The sequence below is a fragment of the Aulonocara stuartgranti genome (assembly GCF_965226115.1).
Source record: "Aulonocara stuartgranti genome assembly, chromosome: 15".
Classification (NCBI taxonomy): Eukaryota; Metazoa; Chordata; class Actinopteri; order Cichliformes; family Cichlidae; genus Aulonocara; species Aulonocara stuartgranti.
The window spans coordinates 31725625-31747830 of NC_138951.1; the positions used below are offsets into that span (position 1 = coordinate 31725625).

The following is a 22206-nucleotide window of genomic DNA, read 5'->3' on the forward strand; positions in this document are numbered from 1 at the left end:
ATATCCCAGCGTAATGTAACACCTTTGTACCATAATGTTAGGTTTTCCACCACCATCAACAAAACTTTATTGTTCCAGTAGATGCATTGGTGGAACTCACCCCAAGTTGCCCTGATGTATCCAACGGAGTGTGAATACATTATGTTTAAAGTGAAAACATTTGTATGATAGTGTTTGTGTGAATGGGTGAATAAGGCTGTTACTAAGGCTACGTCCACACGTACCCGGGTATTTTTGAAAACGCAGATTTTTCTATGCGTTTGCACCTTTCGTCCACACGTAAACGGCGTTTTCGGTCACTGAAAACGGAGATTTCTAAAAACGCCTGCCAGGGTGGATATTTTCGAAAACTCAGTTTTTGCATTTACGTGTGGACGAGAAAAACGGAGAAAACGGAGAAAACGCAGCGTCAAAGGTGTGCGCCTTTTGTGACGTCACACTGTGCGCCATGTTATTGTTTCGGTGAAATGAATTTCACCAATACTGTTACTGTTAATTGTACTCTGACTGAGTTTGTTTAAATGCTTACGTATACACACACAGTTACTGTCCCTCCACACATAGGACTGGGTTCTGCTTCTATGCCCCAGCTTTGTTTACTTTTTCCCACCGAGGCTTCTAGACTTCTGATTGGCCAACATTTCTACACGGTTAGGACTATATCGCCACCTGTTGCTTTGGCATGTTCCTAGCAGCGTTTTTCTTCATTTCTGTGTTTACGTGTGGATGGGATTATTTTTTAAAACGAAAACGGAAAATCTCCGTTTTCAAAAATACCCGTGTACGTGTGGACGTAGCCTAAGAGAGTGCTGTACAAGTACCAATCTATTTATTACTACTTTTGTTGTCATTGAATCCCCGTCCAAACTTTTTCTAAAGGTCTCTCAGATTTCTTTAGATCTGGGTACAATAATGAAAAGCAAACCTTAGACAGGAAACGGGTTCCACAGTTCTCTTCTCAGTGAGGGTCCAATCTTTGGCACCTAATTTGCAAACTCAGATTTGAAGGTGTAGTTGCACTTTATGTAACTGAGCTGTTGTTCTTATTTATTTCAGTCATGAAAGTTACTTCAAAGTGACAACTTTTGTGTCATTTGTTTGAGTGATTTACCTTTATGTAGAGAGGATGAACAGTTTAATTGACTTACAATGTCAAAAAAAAGCAAGAAATGTCAAAGGCTTTTTGACCTGACGTGAAACTTGTTGTGGACGAAGTTGGAACCTCCTTTTGACAGCTTTGTTTTTAGAGTATATTGCCTTTTTGTTATCACGAGTGTTATTTCGATAGTGAAGCTCCACTGTCACCGACTGAAAGGGGAAAAAAAGTGTGCAAAGGACATGATGCAGCAATTTGTGGTCGTTCTGCTAAAAATGGAAAGTCCACAGACAGAATGGCCCGACCAGTTTTTCCACGTGGTTCCAACAGGTGCTGGAAAATGCTGTTTGTCTGGATGCCTTTTTAAGACAAAACACTGTAGATTATAGCTTCCCTTTAGAGATTTAGTACATGTGCTTTATACAGTGTATATACAGAGATTGATGTTTATTATGTATAATGACAAAAAGAGTAAATGGATCTTTTCTCACATTTGTTTTCTTAGCCTTTATCTTTCCTGCTGGGGGGATAAAGAAAATAAATGAACGTGTAGATTGTGCCCCTCATCACTTTTGGTGTGGCTGGTTGCAAAATGCTCATGTTCTCTGCCCTAATTTCCACTGCTACTGTTGATTTGTGTATCCTGTCAGGATGCTTTGATGTATCAAAGAGATTGACCTGCTGCAGGTCGTGGTTTTCTTTCACTGAGCAGCTATTCAGTTATGCAGGCCTGGCGCCTGCCTGCACAGTGCAGTGCCCAGGCACAGGCCTGCTGGGCCTCAGGGCACTTCAGTCCTATATTCACAGCTAGACACACACACTGTAGTAGCCTCACAGTGGTGCCAGAGCAGCATTTTAATTATGCGCTTCTCTGCGGGACTTCTGGTTTGCTTCTTCGCTTGCTTCTCTGCTTTAAATCATTTGCCTGGAAGCAGACAGAGGGCTGAAGAGATATAGAACAAAATATAGAGCGTCTGTGAAATGAAAAAACCGAGTTGTTTTTGGGAGGTGTCACTGAGACAGAAAGAAATAAAACAAAACAAAACAGCACTCAGTTGAGGCTATCATCCTGTTCTGGGATCACACTCGAGCGTTTTTTTTTTTAGCATCTTTGTTCATATGAATTGCAGAATGGGTGGAAGTGTTGATCTCTATAGGGATGTGCTGATATATCAACTGTCTGCTGCTGTCAGCCAGTATTGACTGACACTGACATATCAGCAAAACAGGCGATATATGACCAGCGTCTGTGGTCAGCATGTATATCTGCAAACAAATTTTTGCACTATCTGTTAATATTGACTAAATTGGACACTATGGATTTAGAATTTCCCTTGATCTAGCAACAGGACACTATTTACCACCTACAGCAGAACTACCACGTGCTTTTATGATGTTTTATTGTGGCTGGTATTGGATAAGGAATCCAATATCATCTTTTTAGCCATCTTCATCTCTGAATCTTTGCGGCGTGTTATTGAAATCTGGTGCTGGCATGTGGGGTCGATGTTTGGTAAACACATGAAACTACTTCATGGAATCTTGCTGCTAGGAAAGTTCACCTAATCCCCCACAGATGACCTCCCTGATTGTGGGTAATGAGGCAAGACAGGCTTTGTGCTTCCTGAGGAGCGGCCGTGGTTGTTGAGACCCCTTTTTGCTGTTTAGCTGAAGGTGTAATGATCTGTGGATGCAATTAAAACTTCAGACGAGATTTTTTTTAAATGTTTGCATCTGGAACACTTTCAAAATGCGGATTAAGAGGTTCTCACTGACCGGATAAACCAGATAAATGAGCCATTTTTGCTTGTTTGTGTTTGTCACCATCTTCTGTTTAGACCTCTGTACTGCCTTTTTTGGAAAAAACCAGAGCATTTTTCCTCTTCCATGTTAGTCCTGTATTTGGCCACTGGAGGCCAGCATGCCCAAACATTTTAGACTTGGTGCAGGACTGAGAAACCGCTCAACCATATCATTCCCATGACAGGCAGTAGTTGTTACATACCTATTTATTTAGTCAGATTAAAAAAAATAGACCTAAACAGAAAAGAATTTGAAACTGCTGCTATAAATACTGTGTCAGGTAGTCTGCTGAGGGTGCTGATGTCAGGATATTAAAAATGGTATTAACTTATAGAGATAAGTAGTGTACTATAAGTAGAATGTAGCTCTTTTTTCTTCTGCTTGCAAAAGAAAAAACACAGCTTCTATTAAAGTTTGTCAGCAAATACCATCTGCTTCATATTTCTGTTTGTATATGGTTGCCTTTATGTCAATTCCATCGCAGAACTGTGAGGTCTTTTGTCTGTAGGATTCATTGGGTCTACAAATAGTCACAATTTTTGCAGTTACAAGACTTCCAGGTACCATTTGATAATGTTTCCACATTTTACAATGCAGAATGGCAATATTATATGTATTCATGTGTATTATGTGTTGTCAGGCAGTATCTGTATTCTTGATATATCATGCTTTATTCATAGGTTTTTATAGTGATGAGACACATAACTGAGTTACATGTTTTAATGAGCCAGAATTGGTAATACTAACAGGAAGTGAAGTGATGGAGAAGCAGGGCCATGACCCTTAGGTCCCACTTTTGTGAACACAGATTCCAAAGAGAACTTTATGTTTTTTTCTGTATGGCATCTTTAAATATAGTTCATGTTTTTGTGTGTTTAGTTTTGTTTGTTTTTTGAAGCTTGCTCAGCAGAAAATAAATTGTGGAAAAGTTCAAGCACTTCAGCCTTCTTTGCTCAATCTGTAAACATTTAGTCTCTCACGAGGAAAAATGGAAGCATGTGTCCTTTGATGTTTGTCTTTGAAAGAATTGTAGCTTTTTTGGGGTTTTGCAACAATATGCGAAGAAGCTAATTGATTACCATCTGTGCTGGTTTCTTTCAGTAACCCAAAGACTCCTCTGGCATATTTATGGTAGCAGATTTCAGTTTTCTTTTTCTTTGTTTTGTTGTTTCTCTGCATCGTTGCATTACAGGTAGTTACTTGTATCAAAGTTTTAACGCAGCTGAAAGAATTTTATCCTAGAATAAGTGACCATAACTGGAGGTCAGCATGCTGTCCTTTGTTATTAAAGTGTTATATCAGGTAAAAAGATAAAGATGACCACAGATTACTTAAAAAAATCAGATTAGACAATAAAAATTTTACCTGTTTAAAAATGGACACTACGTTAGCGGTTGTGAACAGCTGGTACTTTCCATATAGTGTTACATTTGCACTGTATGATGGTACAGCAGAGCAAAAACAGACCTGTGTTAGCCACTCAGAAACATGCTGTCAGTTTAGCTCTATGACACAACTGTAACTTACACGTATGTTACAGTGGGGATCAATTTTAATGAGATGGTCAGTGGGTAGTAAGGAAATGCTGTTATGTTCAGCAGCTGAGGGTGTTCTAGCATTGGACTGTAAATAACAAATGAGTTCAGTTCAATTTAATTCAGTTGACTTTGATTTGTATAGTGCAAAATTACAACAATAATGGCCTCAATGGGCTTTGTCTTGTCTTGTAAGACTCTACAATAATATAGAGAAAACCCCCAAAATTAAATGGCCGACTTTGAGCAAGCAGTTGGTGACAGCGGGAAGGAAAAACGCCCTTTTAAAAGAAAGAAATCTTCAACTGAGCAGGTTCAGGGAGGCAAAGCCATGACTAGTTGGAGATGAAAAGATGAAGAGAGTGACACAAGACAAAAGCCACAGTAACACTAACTAATGATTAAATACAGAGAGGTGTATAAACATAGGGAGAGTGAAAAAGAAACACTCAGTGTGTAATACGAAGCCCCAAGCGGCATGGTAGTAGTGCTTCACAGCTACAGTAATCAACTATTACCATAGTAAATAACTGTTGTAGCTTTGTTACTGGAGTCTCTGTCGAGGTGTGTCAGATTGTGGAAATCTGAATGTGAAATAGTAGCAGCGTCACTTTTGTTTACATAGCGTGCACGTGTCTTACTACTGTTGTGTTTCCCCACAGATGATGCAGGGACATACTTCCCAAGTGTGAAGAGGGATCCGGGCCAGTACCTGCAGCGTTGTTCCGACTCTGTCAAGACCTGGCTGCGCAGCATGAAAAATGCTGGCCAGGTTCTGCTCCTCATCACCAGTTCCCATAGCGACTACTGCAGGCTCATCTGTGAACACATCCTGGGGTAAGACTGCCCACACCAATACTTCACAGTGGCACCTCCATTAACAAAGCTGGAACCTCATCTGCTTTGTTTACCATAACAGTCCAAATAGGGCTTTTAACCTATTCTTTTTTCATTCAACTCACTCATCCTTGACCTTTCTAAACCTGCCCAGCAGGATGCTGATGAGGTCTGTGTTTTTAAATTGTAGCGGTGGGGCTACTGTTCAAATCACTGGCTTTGTGCATTACCAGCTTCCCTCTGTCTTCACTATACAAAGTGTGGTTAGAGCCTTGTTTTTGTAGCCTAAGCCCCATTTCACACTCGATCAAGCAGCAGTACAGGGCCTTGAAACAACACAGTGTCCACGTTGCTGCTGTGTTTGGACTTAGATAAGCCCTTCTTGTTCTTTGTCGGCTCTTATCCTCTTCTCTGGCCTTGTCGATAGTTTGGTTTTTTTTCAGTCTCCATTGCTTGAAGCTGTTGCTCCATGTGAAGTTTTCAGGTTAAAGCCGTTTTGCTCTGGATGTCCTCCTCTCACACCATTTCCTGTCGTCTTCCACAGAAAGCAGAGGCCTGTCTGAGTGTGTGTGTTTGGCACACACTCAGACCTTTACAAGGTCAGCAGATTTCTGTTGTAAGACTTAGAAATTAGGCTGAAGTGGTTTAGGGAGGAGTGTTTGTGCTGATTGAGGTAGTTGGCTTCAACATCCTACTTGGTTGTCTTACAGCCAAAGTTTGTGTATTCTTCCAGGGAAATGTGTTGGTGGGTCATGTCAGCACATGATGTGTGATATGTTAAGAAAGCACTTTATTGAGAAACGGGGCTTCTCCTTTGTCATCATGCCACCGTCCTTTTCAAGAGAAAATCGTCACTGGCCCACAGTAGTTGCTGTGTGGCAAATAGTGGCTGAACACCAATGACACGAGGCTGTCAGAAATAGCACAGGAAAGCCAGCTCTGTCCAACAGGAGAGTACAAGCTAATACTGACCAACCTGTCCAGTGAAGTGGGCATTACTATTTGGTACAATTGGATGAAGACTTTTTTTATAAGAAGAATAGCATCATTTCATGATTCTGTGAGTGTTTATTCCACTGACTAAGCATGTTTTCTGGTTTATATAAAGTACTGAAAGTTGAGATGTTTATCCATTTTCTTCGGCTAATGTGGGAGTGGGTCATATGGGCAGCCAAAACTGAATTTAAAAAAAATTGAACTTAATTTTTTTAAACATGCACTTTTCAAAGAGGTTTTTACATGTCCACTTAGGTGGACAACATACGTTTTGACTTATGAATTTGACAAACTACTAAAATAAAATGTGAAAGAACTATAACATAACAAAAATATTTTTTATATATATTTTAAATATATTTTATAACAATATATGTAACAAATATTTATTAATCCTTTATTTATCCAGGTAAAAAATCTCATTGAGATTAAAAATCTCATTTCCAAGAGAGACCTGGCATCATAGCAACAAAAGTCACATACCACATAGGTATATATAAATATAAATATAATATATATATATAAATATAAATATAACAAATATAACCCTGTCACCCAGTGAGTGGCAGGGTATGGAGTGACACAGCAGTGTCCAATGTAGTGGTTTATATGCAAGTATACTATCAACACAGACACAAATACAAGAAAACCGCCTTTGAATAGCTGTCCACTGTAGTGACCACTATGCATGAAAGGGTTAAACTCCTTGTCCCTGACCCAGTGTAGGCAGTTTGGGGATGGCCCTTCCTTTTCCAAAGTCACACATCACTGTCTGACTTTCCCATAAACACACTCCTAAACCTCATGGAAAGCCTTCCCAGAAGAGCTAAAGCAGTTATAGTTGCAAAGTGTGGATCACAATTATATTAATATATTTTTCAGTACAAATAGACTTTTGAGTTCTGAATTATGATTGTTAAAATGTGCAGAAACCCATTTTTGCCACGGTTATATACTGTACTGTACTATAATGAGCACTTTTGTCATGAAGCAATTAAAGCTTGGCACATACTAATATTTATGTCTTGCTTCATGAGCCACTTGTTGGCTTCTCTCCTTATAAGGAAGATTCTTCCTCATAAACATGTATACTAAAGTCCTCATGACTGTAGGTCGGTGTTTACTTTAGTCTGCATTTCTTCACTGTTTATTGCTCTGTGTTTTCTATCATCTGTATCATCTGATTGTTTAGGCTCATTCAGCCTCACTGTGTGCACTTGTGTACTTGGATGCTTTCCACGAGTTGTCGAGTCTAAAGAGTTTTCTCTGGCTGTTACAGGAAGGACTTTGAGGAACTATTTGACATCATTATCACAAATGCCCTTAAGCCAGGATTCTTCTCCTTGGTGCCCCAGCAGAGGCCCTTTAGAACCCTTGGTAAGTAAAAGATCACCGCACCCATTTCTCAGTTATTTAAGCCTTGAAAACATCTGTAGAAAAGGCTCAAATATATAACTTTTGCACCGACTGGAGGTTTCAAAATGTTGTTAAATGTTACATTAAAATATTATTATGATTTCAAATATATAAAAATAATAATCTGTCACTTTAAAGAGTACCATCACATAAAACGTACTTTTAATTAAACAAAAACAAAACATCTTTTTTCAATTATCTTGTACGTGTTTGTCATATTGTGTAATTACTGCTGCATGTCTGGAATTGAATATATTGGCTTTGCCACATTAAACAGCAAAGTGGCATCATTTTGAGTCCAATGATCTGGTAATACTTTTTAAGGAATGGTGTTGTGTAAGTTTACTGTAGCTGACCTCTGTAATATGAATGTTTCAGGACATATAAGAGTGTACGTTAGTGGTTATTAACACCGACTTATTGGGTGTGGTTTCTGGACATTTTCAGTTTAAGCCAAAGCTTAATTACAGATGTAAAAAGCTCCTCCAGACCATTCCCTGTGGATGATTTGACTAAAACAGGTCAAACTACACTGGCTCATGTTTAGTTTGCAATTGAGAGTGTTTAAAGGATGGACAAACCCACTGGTTTTGGATTCTACATTATGAAAGTGACCTTATTTGAAAAAAAGAGGGTGGAATGCAAGTTTATCAGCCAAGAATATCAAGCTTGGCTAGTCACCAAAACTAAAGGGCAAGGGAGCCTTGACCTCCTTGGCTCACTTGTGACCTCAGTAAACACATTCCTAAGGCGAGAGGCGGCGTACACCCTGGACAGGTCGGCAGTCTATCACACAGAGACAGACAAGCATTCGCACTCACAGTCACACCTATGGACAATGTAGAAATATTAATTAAGCTAACCCCAATAATTGCTTATGTTTGGACTGTGGGAGGAAGCCATAGTACCCGGAGATAACCAGATGGTGGAGTTCTTTCTGACGTCAACTGTTCTAACCCCACACCTGTGCTGCTCCATTTACAACAGGCTTTTATTACTTTATTAGTCTATTGATGGGAATGAGAGCTTACTCCAGCTATAACCACCACAGATTTTACATTTAACCTGAATATTATAAACAGCTGTGCGTTCTGTTATTGACAGCACTATCTGCAGCTTCCATGTAGCTTCTCCTACCTGCCCCAACCCCAGACATCTGCTCCTAGATGCTGGTGGTGAAGGCGTGTCCTGGGACAGGGGTTGTTTCCTGGTATGCTCCCCATGTCTGGATTATCTGGCTGCCAGCAAGAAGACTGGGGATGCATTATGTGTGAAGACGGGATGATCCACTCACTGAAATATTCTCTGCCTCGCCCTTAGCTTTGCCACGCTGGCAGAAGTAGCATCGGCATCTGGCCTCTATTCTTTCTTTTTTTTTAAACTGAAATCGTTGCTTCTTGTTCTGCACTCTTGACATATTCTCATTTTTATTGGCCAATAAAGTTTATTTAGAACACTTCAAATTTATTACACTAGAGCTGATGTTTGAAGACCCGCCAAGCATGCTCAATTCATTGTCATGAAGGTGAGCGCGCAGAGCTGATCATCAGCTCGTAAATGATTGGTTTAAGAACAACGTCCACTTTCCTTCTATATTCTGAAGACATTCAGATTCACAAATTGCATTTACTTCCTCATCATCTGCAGATTAGGTAACACTACATAAAAGTACTCTACAAGTACCTGGATGGTGTACTTGTAGATGGCCCTACTGGTGGTGGTCAGAGGGCCCGGTGGCGCCAGTGTCCAGCAGCCTCGCCTCTGTCGGTGCACCCCAGGGCAGCTGTGGCTACAATGTAGCTTGCCATCACCTGTGTGTGAATGGGTGAATGACTGAATTTAGTGTAAAGTGCCTGTCATTCTGGGACAGGATAGTTTTATCTGTTCAAATTCGTCAGTTTCTGAAGCCTGAAAGTCGTCACCAGTAGAAGAAAAAACTGGTGTTACAGAAACAGGACTTCTTAAGAGCTGCTGCTTATCTCAGCTGCACCATTTGCACTGCTCTGAATCCAAACCACATGACCCCATCACTCTCATACCCCAGTGTCCTTGCAGCTGAGTATACACGTGTGCATGAGTATTCGCAGATGTTCAGGTGCTCATCCCTCGTCTTACTGTTTTTTCTCTCCTGTCAAAATGTTTCTAGCATATTTAACCTGAGTTTGAACTCGCTCTGTGGAACACTGTCTTTTTTATCGCAGAGGGTGAAGGACTCCTTTTATCATTATGCTGCTGCTGGGTTTTAGATGCAGTGAGCCCTCTATCCTGCTTCACAGAGAGGAGAGTGTAAATTCAGACAGGGAGCAAGCGTTTGCCATTGTTTAGGTTGACTAAGGAGGCTTACTGCAGAAAGTCAAACAGTCATATAGTATATAGCAGCTTCAGAAAGTTTTCTTTTTGCACATTTGCATTTTCACAAAGTTTATTTTAGCAAAAAAAACTGTAAGAAAATACATACTTAAAGCTGTGAATTAGTTTTTTATAACTATATGAAATATTTACAGTATAAATGTGTAAAATTACAGGATATTTTCTGTAATTTTACACATTTATTTCTTACAATTTAAACTCAAACAGTCAGTTATTGAAAATGATCTATAGGAAGCTGCCCAGCATTGTTAAATGTGATGTTGTGATCATCGTGCAGTTAATCATTACTGAAACATTGGGGATTACATGTCTGTATCCCAGTTCCACTTTTGCTTATTATCTGCACTAACAAACAGCTTCTCTAGAAGGAACTTCTTTGCTAACATCAAACCTGTAGCCAACCAGTGGAAAACTCTTATTCGCGTTGTTATTCACAAGCTCTGTATTCTGAAAATGACACGGGTGTTTTACCTCCACAGAACCATGGCTCTGACTTTTCGGAGAGAAAAGATGAGATTTGTTAATACCTTGGCTGACAAGTGGTGTTTGTTAAGGTTGGATTGAAACAAGAGGGGCATGGCTGGATCTGAATATGGCAGTCTTCACTGTGCTGCTTTCATTCGTAGTCTGATTTTCCCCTTCAGTGCTGAGCTGAGATAAGGGCTGCCGAAATGCAGTTTCTATCAACAGCAGCTCACGTCTTTGTAGAGTCATGGAATACTTGGAATCAAGTTACCAAACTAAACCAAACAGAAACTTCAGAGGTTTTCTACCATTTCGATTGTCTTTTTTTTTTTTTTTACTTTTTATTTTATTTATTTGAACAACTCACTTGTCCATTACGCATACAGTTTCTTCAGAATAACAGAATACAAAGAGGGTCACAAACTCAAGACAGTGAAATTAGAAAGAAAAAGGAACAAACAAATATATGTATAAAAATATAAATACATATATAATAATAATTAGAAAAATAAGATAAAGTAAAACAAAAGAAAAAAGAAAAATAGGAAACATGCCTGTGGTGTCAAACATTTCCATCGTTCATTTCACATTCTTTTCTTTTTTTCTTTTTTTTTGTATGCCCATCTTCATTCAGTTCAGTCTTTGTTTTTTTTTCTTCTGCTGTACGTCAACCATTTTCCCCAGTTCTTCAAAAAGCGTTCTTCCTTTAATTTTAGTTTATGTGTAAAGTTCTCCATCTTCATAATGTCCTCCACAATTGCTACCCACTGCTGCTTTCCTGGTGTTTCTGTCTTAAGCCAGTTTTTGGTGATGGCCTTCTTTGCTGCCAAAAGGAGAATCTTTGTCGCATGGAGTCACACAAACCACCTGCAACTCAACACCTCAAAGACTAAGGAACTGGTTGTGGACTTCGGGAGGTCCAGAGAAGGTCCACTGCCGGTTCAGATAGAGGGGGAGGAGGTGGAGGTGGTCAACAAGTACAAGTACCTCGGGCTGTGGGTGGACAATAAACTGGACTGGTCATGCAACACAGAGCACCTGTATAAAAAAGCACAAAGCCGACTGTACTTCCTCAGGAGGCTGAGGTCTTTTAACATCTGCAGGAAGCTCCTGAGGATGTTTTACCAGTCGGTGGTTGCTGGAGTACTTTTCTATGCTGTGGTGTGCTGGGGGAGCAGCACAGCAAAGAGGGACTCATCCAGGCTGGAGAAACTGATCAGGAAGGCTAGCTCTGTGGTCGGCATGAAGCTGGACACTCTGGTGACAGTGGCAGAGAAAAGGACATTAAAGAAACTGCTGGACATTATGAACAATGCTGGGCATCCTCTACACACGGCCATAAACAATCAGAAGAGTCTGTTCAGTGACAGGTTGCTTCTCCCCAAGACAAGAACTAACAGACTTAAAAACTTCTTTGTCCCACACGCCATCAAACTGTTTAACTCCTCTCTGGAGGGGAGAGGGAGGGGAAACAGGAGGACAAAGGAGAGGGGAACAACTAAGCTGTAGTGCCTCTTCACCTCACTGTACAATACCTTGTGCAATACTTTTTGTAAATAGTCAACAGTGCAATAGACTCAATACTTGAAATGTGCAATTCACTTGTATTTTTATTTCTTATTCCTATTTATTCTATTTATCCCCTTTGTATATTTTATTTATATTTGTCTCTGTATTTATATGTGTGTGTGTGTGTGTGTGTGTGTGTGTATATATATATATATATATATATATATATATATATATATATATATATATATATATATATATAAATAACAATTCTGTAACTGTAACTTCGGTCGTTGCTGTGCTTTTTGGAAGTCGAATTTCCCAGAGGAACCCACCCGAGGGATTAATAAAGTTCTATCTTATCTTATCTTATCTTATCTTAATCTTAGCCAGGTAACGATCCTTTACATCTACAGTACCTTCCAAGTACCCTAGATACAAAACAAGGCAGGTTCTAGGAATAATATAACCTAATATATCACAGAGAGCCGAGTGAATTTTAACCCAGAAAGTGTGAATTTTTCTGCATTTCCAGAAAATGTGCTTATGGTCTGGTTCATCCCATCCACACAGCCTCCAACATTGTTTTTGTGTATTGGTTTGTTTATTTTTAATCTTAGGTGTAATAAAATAGCGAATTTGATTTTTCCAGATGAATTCTCTCCACCTCAATGAGTGAGTTGTATTCTTATGTTCTTTCCATGTTTCATACCACACCCTCTCAGTGATTTCTTCACTCAGCTCTCTTTCCCATTTTACTTTAACATATACAGTTGATTCCTGTCTTGAGTCCATCAAACATTTGTATAGGGTAGACACTGATTTTGGAATAACACTTTTATATGCCAGTATAATTATTTTTATAATAGGATGGATTTTGTCTTCCTTTATTTTTATGTTTTTATTAACGTAATCTCTCACCTGTAAGTATCTGAAAAAATCCTTGTTTTTTAAGTTGTATTCCCGTTTTAATTCTTCAAAACTTTTAATTTCTCCTTTTTTGATTAATAAACAAATTGCTGTGATTCCCTTTTCATTCCAATTTTTAAAACCAAGATCCAATTTTCCTGGTCCAAATTCTTCATCGAAGGCTATCCATTTTAGCAAACCAAGCTCTTTACCAATTCTGAACTCCTTTACTGTATCACACAATACATTTAATGTAAAGGATATTATTGGGTTCCTATCTTGGTCTTTAGTTACGTATTCAGGGATCTTTTTTATACCCATGTTTGTTTGAATTGGGACATTGAGTGTGGAGAGCTCCACATCCTTCCAGCGAGCCCCATAATCATCACTACACCAATATGTTATCTGGCGTATCTGTGCAGCACGAAAATATTCTTTTAAATTAGGAAGCGACATTCCTCCTTTCTCCTTAGTAAGCTGTAAAGTAGTGTATCGTACCCTTGGCCGCTTGCCTTCCCAGACAAATCTAGATATATACTTATCCCATTCTGAGAATTGGGTTTCAGGTATGCTTATCGGAAGAGAGAGGAATAAATATAGCAATCATGGTAAGATATTCATCTTTATCACATTTATCCTGTCACTAAATCCTAACGGATATGTATTCCATCTTTCCATATCCTGCCTTATACATTTGAAGAGATGCAAATCTAGCCCGATTAATAGCACTGTAATTTAATCCTCTGAGGTCGACATCCTCATCAGTCGCAACCCAAATTCAAATTCTTAGCCTGGGCTATCAGAATATGTCATTTTTCGTGGTTGCATGATTTTCATTAAAATGCTCTTCCAAATTTTGGCAATTGAGGAAATAAGAAAATAATTATTCCAACTTTTTTCAAAAAAGTCCATTTTGGACTTTGAAATAGAGGGTGAGGGTCGTGTTGGGGTTAGATTTACAACCTATGATCAACTCAGAGGGTTAAAAGGTTGAATGATTCTGAAGACCTAGTAAAGAATCATAAAGTAATTTAAAAGACAAATTAGAGCTGAGGATAAGATGCTATTTGTACTTCCCTGTTCTGTTTTTTCACAAACACTGAGATTTACTCTTTGTTTCCCTGCACAAATGACGCTGTACCTCTGCCACTGAGTTGTGTGGTTTTGTCCTGGATTACTGGAGGTTTTGCTGGTGTGTCTGCTCCTGCAGCAGCTGGCGTGTTGGTCAAACTGCTGCGACTGTTTTATGGTATATTACCCATTTTTGCTTGTGCAGTGAACGATGTGGAGGAGAGCGAAGGTCTGCCATCGCTGGACAAACCCGGCTGGTACTCCCAGGGCAACTGGCCACACCTCCACGAGTTGCTCAAGAAAATGACGGGGAAACCAGAGCCCAAGGTACACAAACCACCTCATACACTACAGCAGGCAGCCAGAGCTCTGGCTCACTTTGAGGTTAGCTCCAACTTCAGCTTTTGGCAGGCACTGAAAGAGATGAAGGCTTCATGATAAATACGCTCAGGGAGATTCACACTAGAGTGATGAAGAGGAGGAACATGGCCCCTGGCATGACTGTTGACAAGGCAGGGGTGTGACAGCATGCTGAGAATTCACTGATAGAGCCAGTATAAGCCATTCTTAGAGACACTTCTTTCCCTCAAGAAAACAACAGTTAACCAACATTCAGTCCCACACGACAGTGGTTTGTTTAATTGACAAGACTAAGGGAAACCTTATTTTTTGTCATGTACATACAGATATATTTATGACTTCTCAAATTAAACATGGAAAAAATTAGCTAAACTAACTAAATACTGTGGTCAACTCCAGCCAAGTACCTCTGGCTTCAGACTTTTCTAAATGCTTGGCTTCAGACTTTTTCTTCCAAGGAGCCACGGTTTTTTTTACATTTTTAAAGTGGTCTAGAGCAGCGGTGTCCAACTCCAGGCCTCAAGAGCCGTTGTCCTGCAGGTTTTAGATGTGTCCTTGATCCAACACAGCTGATTTAAATGGCTAAATTACCTCCTCAACTTGTCTTGTAGTTCTCCAGAGGTAATGAACTAATCATTTGATTCAGGTGTGGTGACCCAGGGTGATATCTAAGGCTACGTTCACACTGCAGGCGAAAGCGCATCAAATCCGATTTTTTTGACCCTATGCGACCCATATCCGATCATGGTATGACAGTGTGAACGGCACAAATCCAATATTTTCAAATCCGATCTGGGTCACTTTCGTATGTTGTACTGAATCTGATACATACCCGATGTTTCAGAAAGCGACTGCTGTGTGAACGGTCAAGTCGCATTAAATCTGTCTTTTACATCACTGACACAAGACAGACGCCAATTATCAAGCGCCCGATAAGACATCGCGAACGCTTCCTGGCCATCCGGTGAAACTGTTGGGAAGACAACGTTGGAGAAATGTTAACATTTTATTTATACTGCATAATCTGCAGATTCTGACAGAAATCTGCAACTATCCTTTGAAGCACCGCTCCTCTCTAAAACAGCAATAAGGATCATTATTAGGTTATCTACATTATTATGTAAATAACAAAATAACTTAAAGCAAAAATTGGGAAACGTGAAGTCCGAAGTCTTTATATTAAGGGCCATCAGTCAAACAATATTGTTTGCTCTGGGTCTAAACAGAGCGCGTTGTGTGTGACATCTTCTTTTGCGCATGCGGCCGCTTTGAGCGTTCACACTTGAGAGCGTTTGCTGTCGCATTTTATTTGTAGTGTGAATGAGCAGACAAAAAAATCGGATTTGATCAAAAAATCGGAATTGAGCATTAAGACCTGCAGTGTGAACGTAGCCGAAAACCTGCAGGACACCGGCCCTTGAGCCCTGGAGTTGAACACCCCTGGTCTAGAGTATTAGTTCTCCAGGCTTTTTGAAGGTCTTTTAAAGTCTTTGGACTTTGGCTGGTTTTTCACGCATTTTCATTCCAGTTCTTGTGCTTCATCATTTTAAGAGGAATTCTCTTTTTTTTTATTGTTTTAAAAGCCATTTTATACTCACTTATGAATCATTCGAGCATATAAAAAGTACTGTTGCGAAACATATAATTTGTTCCCATTTATTTAGTCGATTGTATGTAAAGTGCCAACAATAGAACTGTTTGACAGGTGTAAAACAATATTTTTGCACTACCGTATTTTTCGGACCATAAGGCTCATCGGATTATAAGGCACACTGTCAATGAACGGGTCTGTTTTCATACATAAGGTGCACCGGATTATAAGATGCACTAAGCAAAACAAAACAGTCAGATATGTCAAACTTCACTCAACTCATTCTTCTTGTTCCTCCACTTCCGTACCATTGATTCATTAATGTTGAATTCTCTCGCAGCTGCTCTATTCCCATGTTGTTGCAGTATATTAATGACTAACCTCATATTGTGGATGGATTATCTCAGTTGTTCTCCTGACTGAAGTTTGGTCTGTTTACAGCATCCTGCCTTGTGATTGCATTTGTCCCACACCATTGGGAACCCTCACGTTAACTTTTATCGAGTGGATAAAAGTTAGCGTTCATGCTCCAGCTTCACTGTGTTTATGTTATGCTAACATAGCTGTGTAGCGATCATGTAGCACATCATTATATTCCAGCTAGTCTAACTTCAGTAACCCTACAAAAGTCACTGCTGTTTAGTTTTCTGTCTTCAGTTATGTTGGAAGTGATAGCAGAGCTGTACGTTTTAATTTTTCACAAATCTCTCAGTCAGAACATGCTATATGATGTTTAGGTGGAAACTAGCAAGCTAACTTCTTGCTAACTTCTAACTCCGTTAAATGTAATAAATTTTGTTGTCATGGATGCGTGGATGTTAAATTTAATTGTTATACCTGGTAAAGTGGCAATGCTGATCATTTTATTAAAAACGAAATAATTTAGACAGTTTTTCCACTCTCAGTGATGCCACCGTGTTCGTTTGACTTCGGGACCTTAAGTGGAGTTTGGACCCGGATTACTCCGCAAGGCTCCTGACTACGGTAGCCGTAATGCTCCAACAATCCATCAAGCGGTGCAGCTTCGTAGCTTACCAAAGTTGTACTAAAACATTTTTTGACAGACTTTTGAGCGCCGTGTACCACATAAAATCGGTTCAACATCAATAAGCACAACCAGAATTCACACATAAGGCACACTGTTGATTTTTTAGAAAGTCTACTGAATGTGGGATCACCTCGATTGAGAAAAGAAAGATAGAATAAAAAAGGAGTATCCAGAAGTTTTGGGGCATCCTTGAAGAAACTTGAAGAACTATTCCTGAAGACTCCTACAAGATATTTACAAGAAAGCTTGCCCAAGTAAGATGAGGCTGTGTTAAAGAATAAAGGTGGTCATACCAAATGCTGTAGAACTAAAACAAAACCGAATAGAAAGGATAGACAGAAAGGATCAAAAATAATTGGATAATTGACTGACAAGTAGTGCTACTTTACAACTGTTTATTTCCCCCACATTAATTGTATTTCGGATTAAAATCTTGCTGACTACTCAAAAAGCTTTGTGTTGACTCATTTGTAGAATAAGACAAACATTTATTTGTATTGTTTGTTTTTATGGATAAAATAGTATTTGCTGCTCTCTTTGGTAGTTGACAGTCTTGAAAATGAGATTTTCAACCTTAATTAAACCTTTATGTGATCACTTAAAGGATATATTAAATAAAACCTAATAAACAATCTAAGAAGCTTTAGGGATTAGCCAAATATACAACTTTCTAGATTTCTTTCTCTATGAAAATAACTTTTTAAAATTTCAATTAAATACTTCATATACTTCATTAAATACTACGTATGTCAAAAGATTTTACACCAGATACCGTCACCTGACCCAATTAACCAAGTTTGGAATTGTCACTCGGAGTCCCCTAGCTTAAGATCTGCTAGGGCCAGATAATAAGGATCTACAGACAAGATTTTAGTTGGGAGGGAACAAGATCAGAAATGACAATGGTTGGATGTAAACGTGAATATTTTGGCAGCACGGTGGCACGATGGTTAGCACTGTTGCCGCACAGCAAGAAGGTCCTGAGTTCAATTCCACCATCAGGCCGGGGTCTTTCTGTGTGGAGTTTGCATGTTACTCTCCGGGTACTCCGGCTTCCTCCCACCGTCCAAAGACATGCAGCTTGTGGGGATAGGTTGATTGGATAATCCAAATTGCCACTAGGTGTGAATGTCCGAGTGAATGTGAGTGTGAATGGTTGTCTGTCTCTATGTGTTAGCCCTGCGACAGACTGGCGACCTGTCCAGGGTGTACCCCGCCTTTCGCCCTATGACAGCTGGGATAGGCTCCAGCGCCCCCCGCAACCCTGAAAAGGATAAGCAGAAGCGAATGGATGGATGGATGAAAACTATCAAATAAAGTAGGTATTTATAAGACAATAGCTTATATTTGGTGTCTGGTAAGTAATGCAGCTGTCTTCCAGACAAATAAGCTTCCATCTGTGTGAAATTATGAAATTGTATCAGAAAAACAAGCAATAAAGTGGCATCAAAGCAACAGTTTAGTCAAAAACAGGGCACAGGACACAACTACATAAAAGGAAAAATGCCAGACAAAATAGACCAGAAAAAATGCTGACTCATCTCTGCTCTCAACAGTCTAACTACAAGCCAGCCACAAAACTCCCATTAGACGTTACAATGAAAGCTTTTTGGCTTGTGGCTTTTTGTAGAGAGAAGAGCTGTCCCATACTGGAATGCATCTAAAGGAAAAAGCTGTTAAATAATCCAGTGTGTCTGTGTATGCTCACAGGGATGTATAATTGTGTCTAAAAGGACCTAATTTGGAACAATCATGTCCCTTTAAATTTGATAGATTTTCACATAATACAATGAAATATAAATATGTATGCTCAATGATTACACTTGAATGTTCTACAAGCAATTAATAATGTATGTTATCCATCTATTTTCTTCTCCTTGTCCGGGACAAGGAGAAGAAAATAGATGGGCTCCATCTCCTTTTCCGAGACGGAGCCCACACCTCCGTCTCCGTAGCCACCTACTCTAGTTTGTCCGAGGGAACACCAAGGTATTCCCAGGCCAGCCAAGAGATGTAATCTCTCCAGCATGTCCTGGGGCTTTCTACCAGTGGGACATGCCCTGATGAATCCGAAAGAATAACATCATCTGCAAAAAGCAGAGATGCGATTCCGAGAGCACCCAAGTGGAAGCCTTCCATCACTTGGCTACGTCTGGCTATTCTGTCAATAAAATTATGAACAGAATCGGTGACAAAGGAACTCAGGGTGAACCTCATCTACCTCAGGGACCCTGGTGCCATGTGCACTTATGGACACTTTTGTGTTCGAACATGGTGTTCATTAAGGACAAACTGTGGTTTGATCAGGCAGACCATTCTTTCCAATCAAGCCCCTCCAGGTCTCGGTGTTGTTGCCCACATGAGCATTAAAGTCTCCCAGTAAGAAAACAGAATCCCCAGGTGGAGCACACTCAAGCAACCCACCCAGGAACTCCAAAAAGGCAGGTACTCTGAACTGTCGTTTGGCAGATAAGCGCAGATGACAGTTAGGATCTGTTCCCCAACCTGTTCCCTTGATCTTACGCTTATAAGGGTCTTCTAAATTGCTCTTTGTCTGGTCTCTCACGCAGGACCAATTTGCCATAGGAGACCCTATCAGAGGGCAAAAGCCAGCCGCCAGAACATCAGAACCCTGGGACACACACTGTGACATTGTGATGTTAAGACAAGAACTTTGACAGTGGCTTTGTTAGTGGCTGGGCAAATGGGGTTTAACACCACTGACAGGCAACCACAATTTATACTGATTTTTCAGAAAGCTCACAATTGATCCAAGTAAACACTTAAAAAATTTAACACGAGTATAACTGTTTTTGGACATTTATTCAGAAATGTGAAATGTGATTTTCACTCACATAATTGTACACATTGAAATATAAATCAATGTGTGTGAAATATAAATCTTCTACTACGGTTGTTGTGGTATGGTGATGTATAAATTTTTAGCACTTTATGATTTCCTATGAAGCTTTCTCGCTTTTGGAAATAAGAGGAATAAGGAAATCTGTAGTTTAGCTGCCAACAATGCCTTAAGAACCATAAGAGCATGTAACTTTTCTTTTAAAAATAATCAGATAAACTTTTTCTATCTAAACTGACAAAATAATTTAGGGCAGGAGAAATGATCTGTAATAGATCAGGCACAGCCAGCACTGCACTGGGCAAACCCAAGTCCAGGTAGTAATACTCATCACCATCCACATCGAAAGTTCCTCTTCCCCCTCCTCCCACTCCTGTGCTCAATGCTCCCCCTGTTCCTCAGCCACGTGGAGAAAGCTCTTGTGGAATTTAGTGTCAACCTGCACTTATAGCTGCTTTAAAGACTCCTCTGGGTTGACCTGAGGCACTCTGTATTTTCAGTTCTCTCCACTTTCACCTGACAGGACTTAAGGCAGGTGGCTTGAATAGAGGCATTCAAGGAAGATTACAATTGACTTACAGGACACTGCTGAAACTACTGGGGTTGTGACTGGACTGATCGGACATGATCAGACAGGTTCTTTGGGTATGGGTAGTTCATTCTGTGTTCCCTGTGTTGTTTTGGGAAAAGCGGCACAGGTTAAAAAGGAAAAAAAACAACATGTGTACTGATTCTGCTGACAGTATTTCACAAGTTAAGAGAAATGTCTGGTTTCTGAGAGTGTAACTGACAAAATGTCTGTTGCCCCCACCCCCCTTATGCTCCAGGCTCCATGCTGCCTGTAGCACAATGGCCTCATTAAGGTCATTCTATATGTTTGCATTGCCTGATTGCCTGATAAAAGAACTACAGACCCACATGGCTGATTCTCATAACTTGACCAAGGGGAAACTTTCATGTGCAGCTTTTTGCCATGAAGGAATCCCATTGGATTCCTAGTCTTTCACCTGCAAACTTTATATTAATACTAGATTTTCTGGTTGGCTTTCAACTTACATAATGAGGCATGACCAGATAAAGTTCCATGCTTACATGTTCTGCAGAATTCATCCTGAAAAACTTTGGTATTATAAGATGGCACGTCAAGTAACTTTGAATTCAATTCTACTTGTATAGCATTTTAATTAATTTGCACCAGATAACCTGTACACTGGAGAGGAACTGCATCTCACTAATTTAGGAGGTCTTCATTTAGTCTGGAAAAAGAGTTTGTTGCTCTAATAAGTCTTATAATAATAATAATAATAATAATGGATTGGATTTATATAGCGCTTTTCAAGGCACCCAAAGCGCTTTACAATGCCACTATTCATTCACTCTCACATTCACACACTGGTGACTTCCCTAAAGCTAGGGCGTCTTACTGGTCACTGAATCTCTTTTTTTTTTTTTTTTTTTTTTTCTCTTTTTTTTCCCGATCTAGATCCTATAACTTAGTCTATGTACCGTATTTTTCGTACCTTAAGGCACACATATAAGGCGCACTGTCGATGAACGGGTCTGTTTTCATACATAAGGTGGACCAGATTATAAGGCGCATTATGTGAAACAAAACAGTCAGATAAGTCAAATTTTACTCAACTCATTCTTCTTGCTTCCTCCACTTCCGTACCATTGATTGATTAGTGTTGAATTCTCTTGCAACTGCTCTATTCCCATGTTGTTGCAGTATATGAATGACTAACCTCATATTGTGGATGGATTATCTCAGTTGTTCTCCTGGCTGAAGTTTGGTCTGTTTACAGCATCCTGCCATGCTATTGCATTTGTCCTTAACCATCGGGAACCCTTACGTTAACTTTTCTTGAATCGAAAAAAGTTAGCATGCATCCTCCAGCTTCACTTATGTTATGCTAACATAGCTGTGTCGCTAGCGATCACATAGCACATAATTATATATACCAGCTAGTCCAACTTCAGTAACCCAAGAAACGTCACTGCTGTTTAGTTTTCTGTCTTCATTTATGTTGGAAGTGGTAGCAGAGCTGTACATCATAATTTTAAGTTTTCATGGATGCCAGGATGTTAAATTTAATTTAGACAGTTTTTAACTCTTTTTTTTTTTTTTTGGCCTGTCCCGTTTGGCTCTTTTGCCATCAGAATTGTTGTCTAAAGGCAAAGAAAGATGCCCAACGGATTTACTTTACCAAACTGACCATCCCAGCCTTGCCGTAATGGTCCATTTGATTCACCTTTTATTGTTTATTTTATTTTTACTTACTGAATACGGGACAGACTTGACTGGGGGAAAGAAGGGGAGAAAGAAAGAGGGAAAGAGAA

At 39.6% G+C, this 22206-nt stretch overlaps 1 protein-coding gene across 1 annotated transcript in view; it reads left to right on the plus strand.

Annotated features, from left to right (window-relative positions):
* nt5dc1 (5'-nucleotidase domain containing 1) overlaps positions 1 to 22206 on the plus strand; it is a 77553-nt gene that overhangs the window by 40388 nt on the left and 14959 nt on the right. The window contains exons 7-9 of the mRNA XM_082505355.1: positions 5097 to 5271; positions 7547 to 7644; positions 14213 to 14334. Coding sequence (XP_082361481.1) covers positions 5097 to 5271; positions 7547 to 7644; positions 14213 to 14334 — 395 coding nt within the window. The remainder of the gene's footprint in view (positions 1 to 5096; positions 5272 to 7546; positions 7645 to 14212; positions 14335 to 22206) is intronic.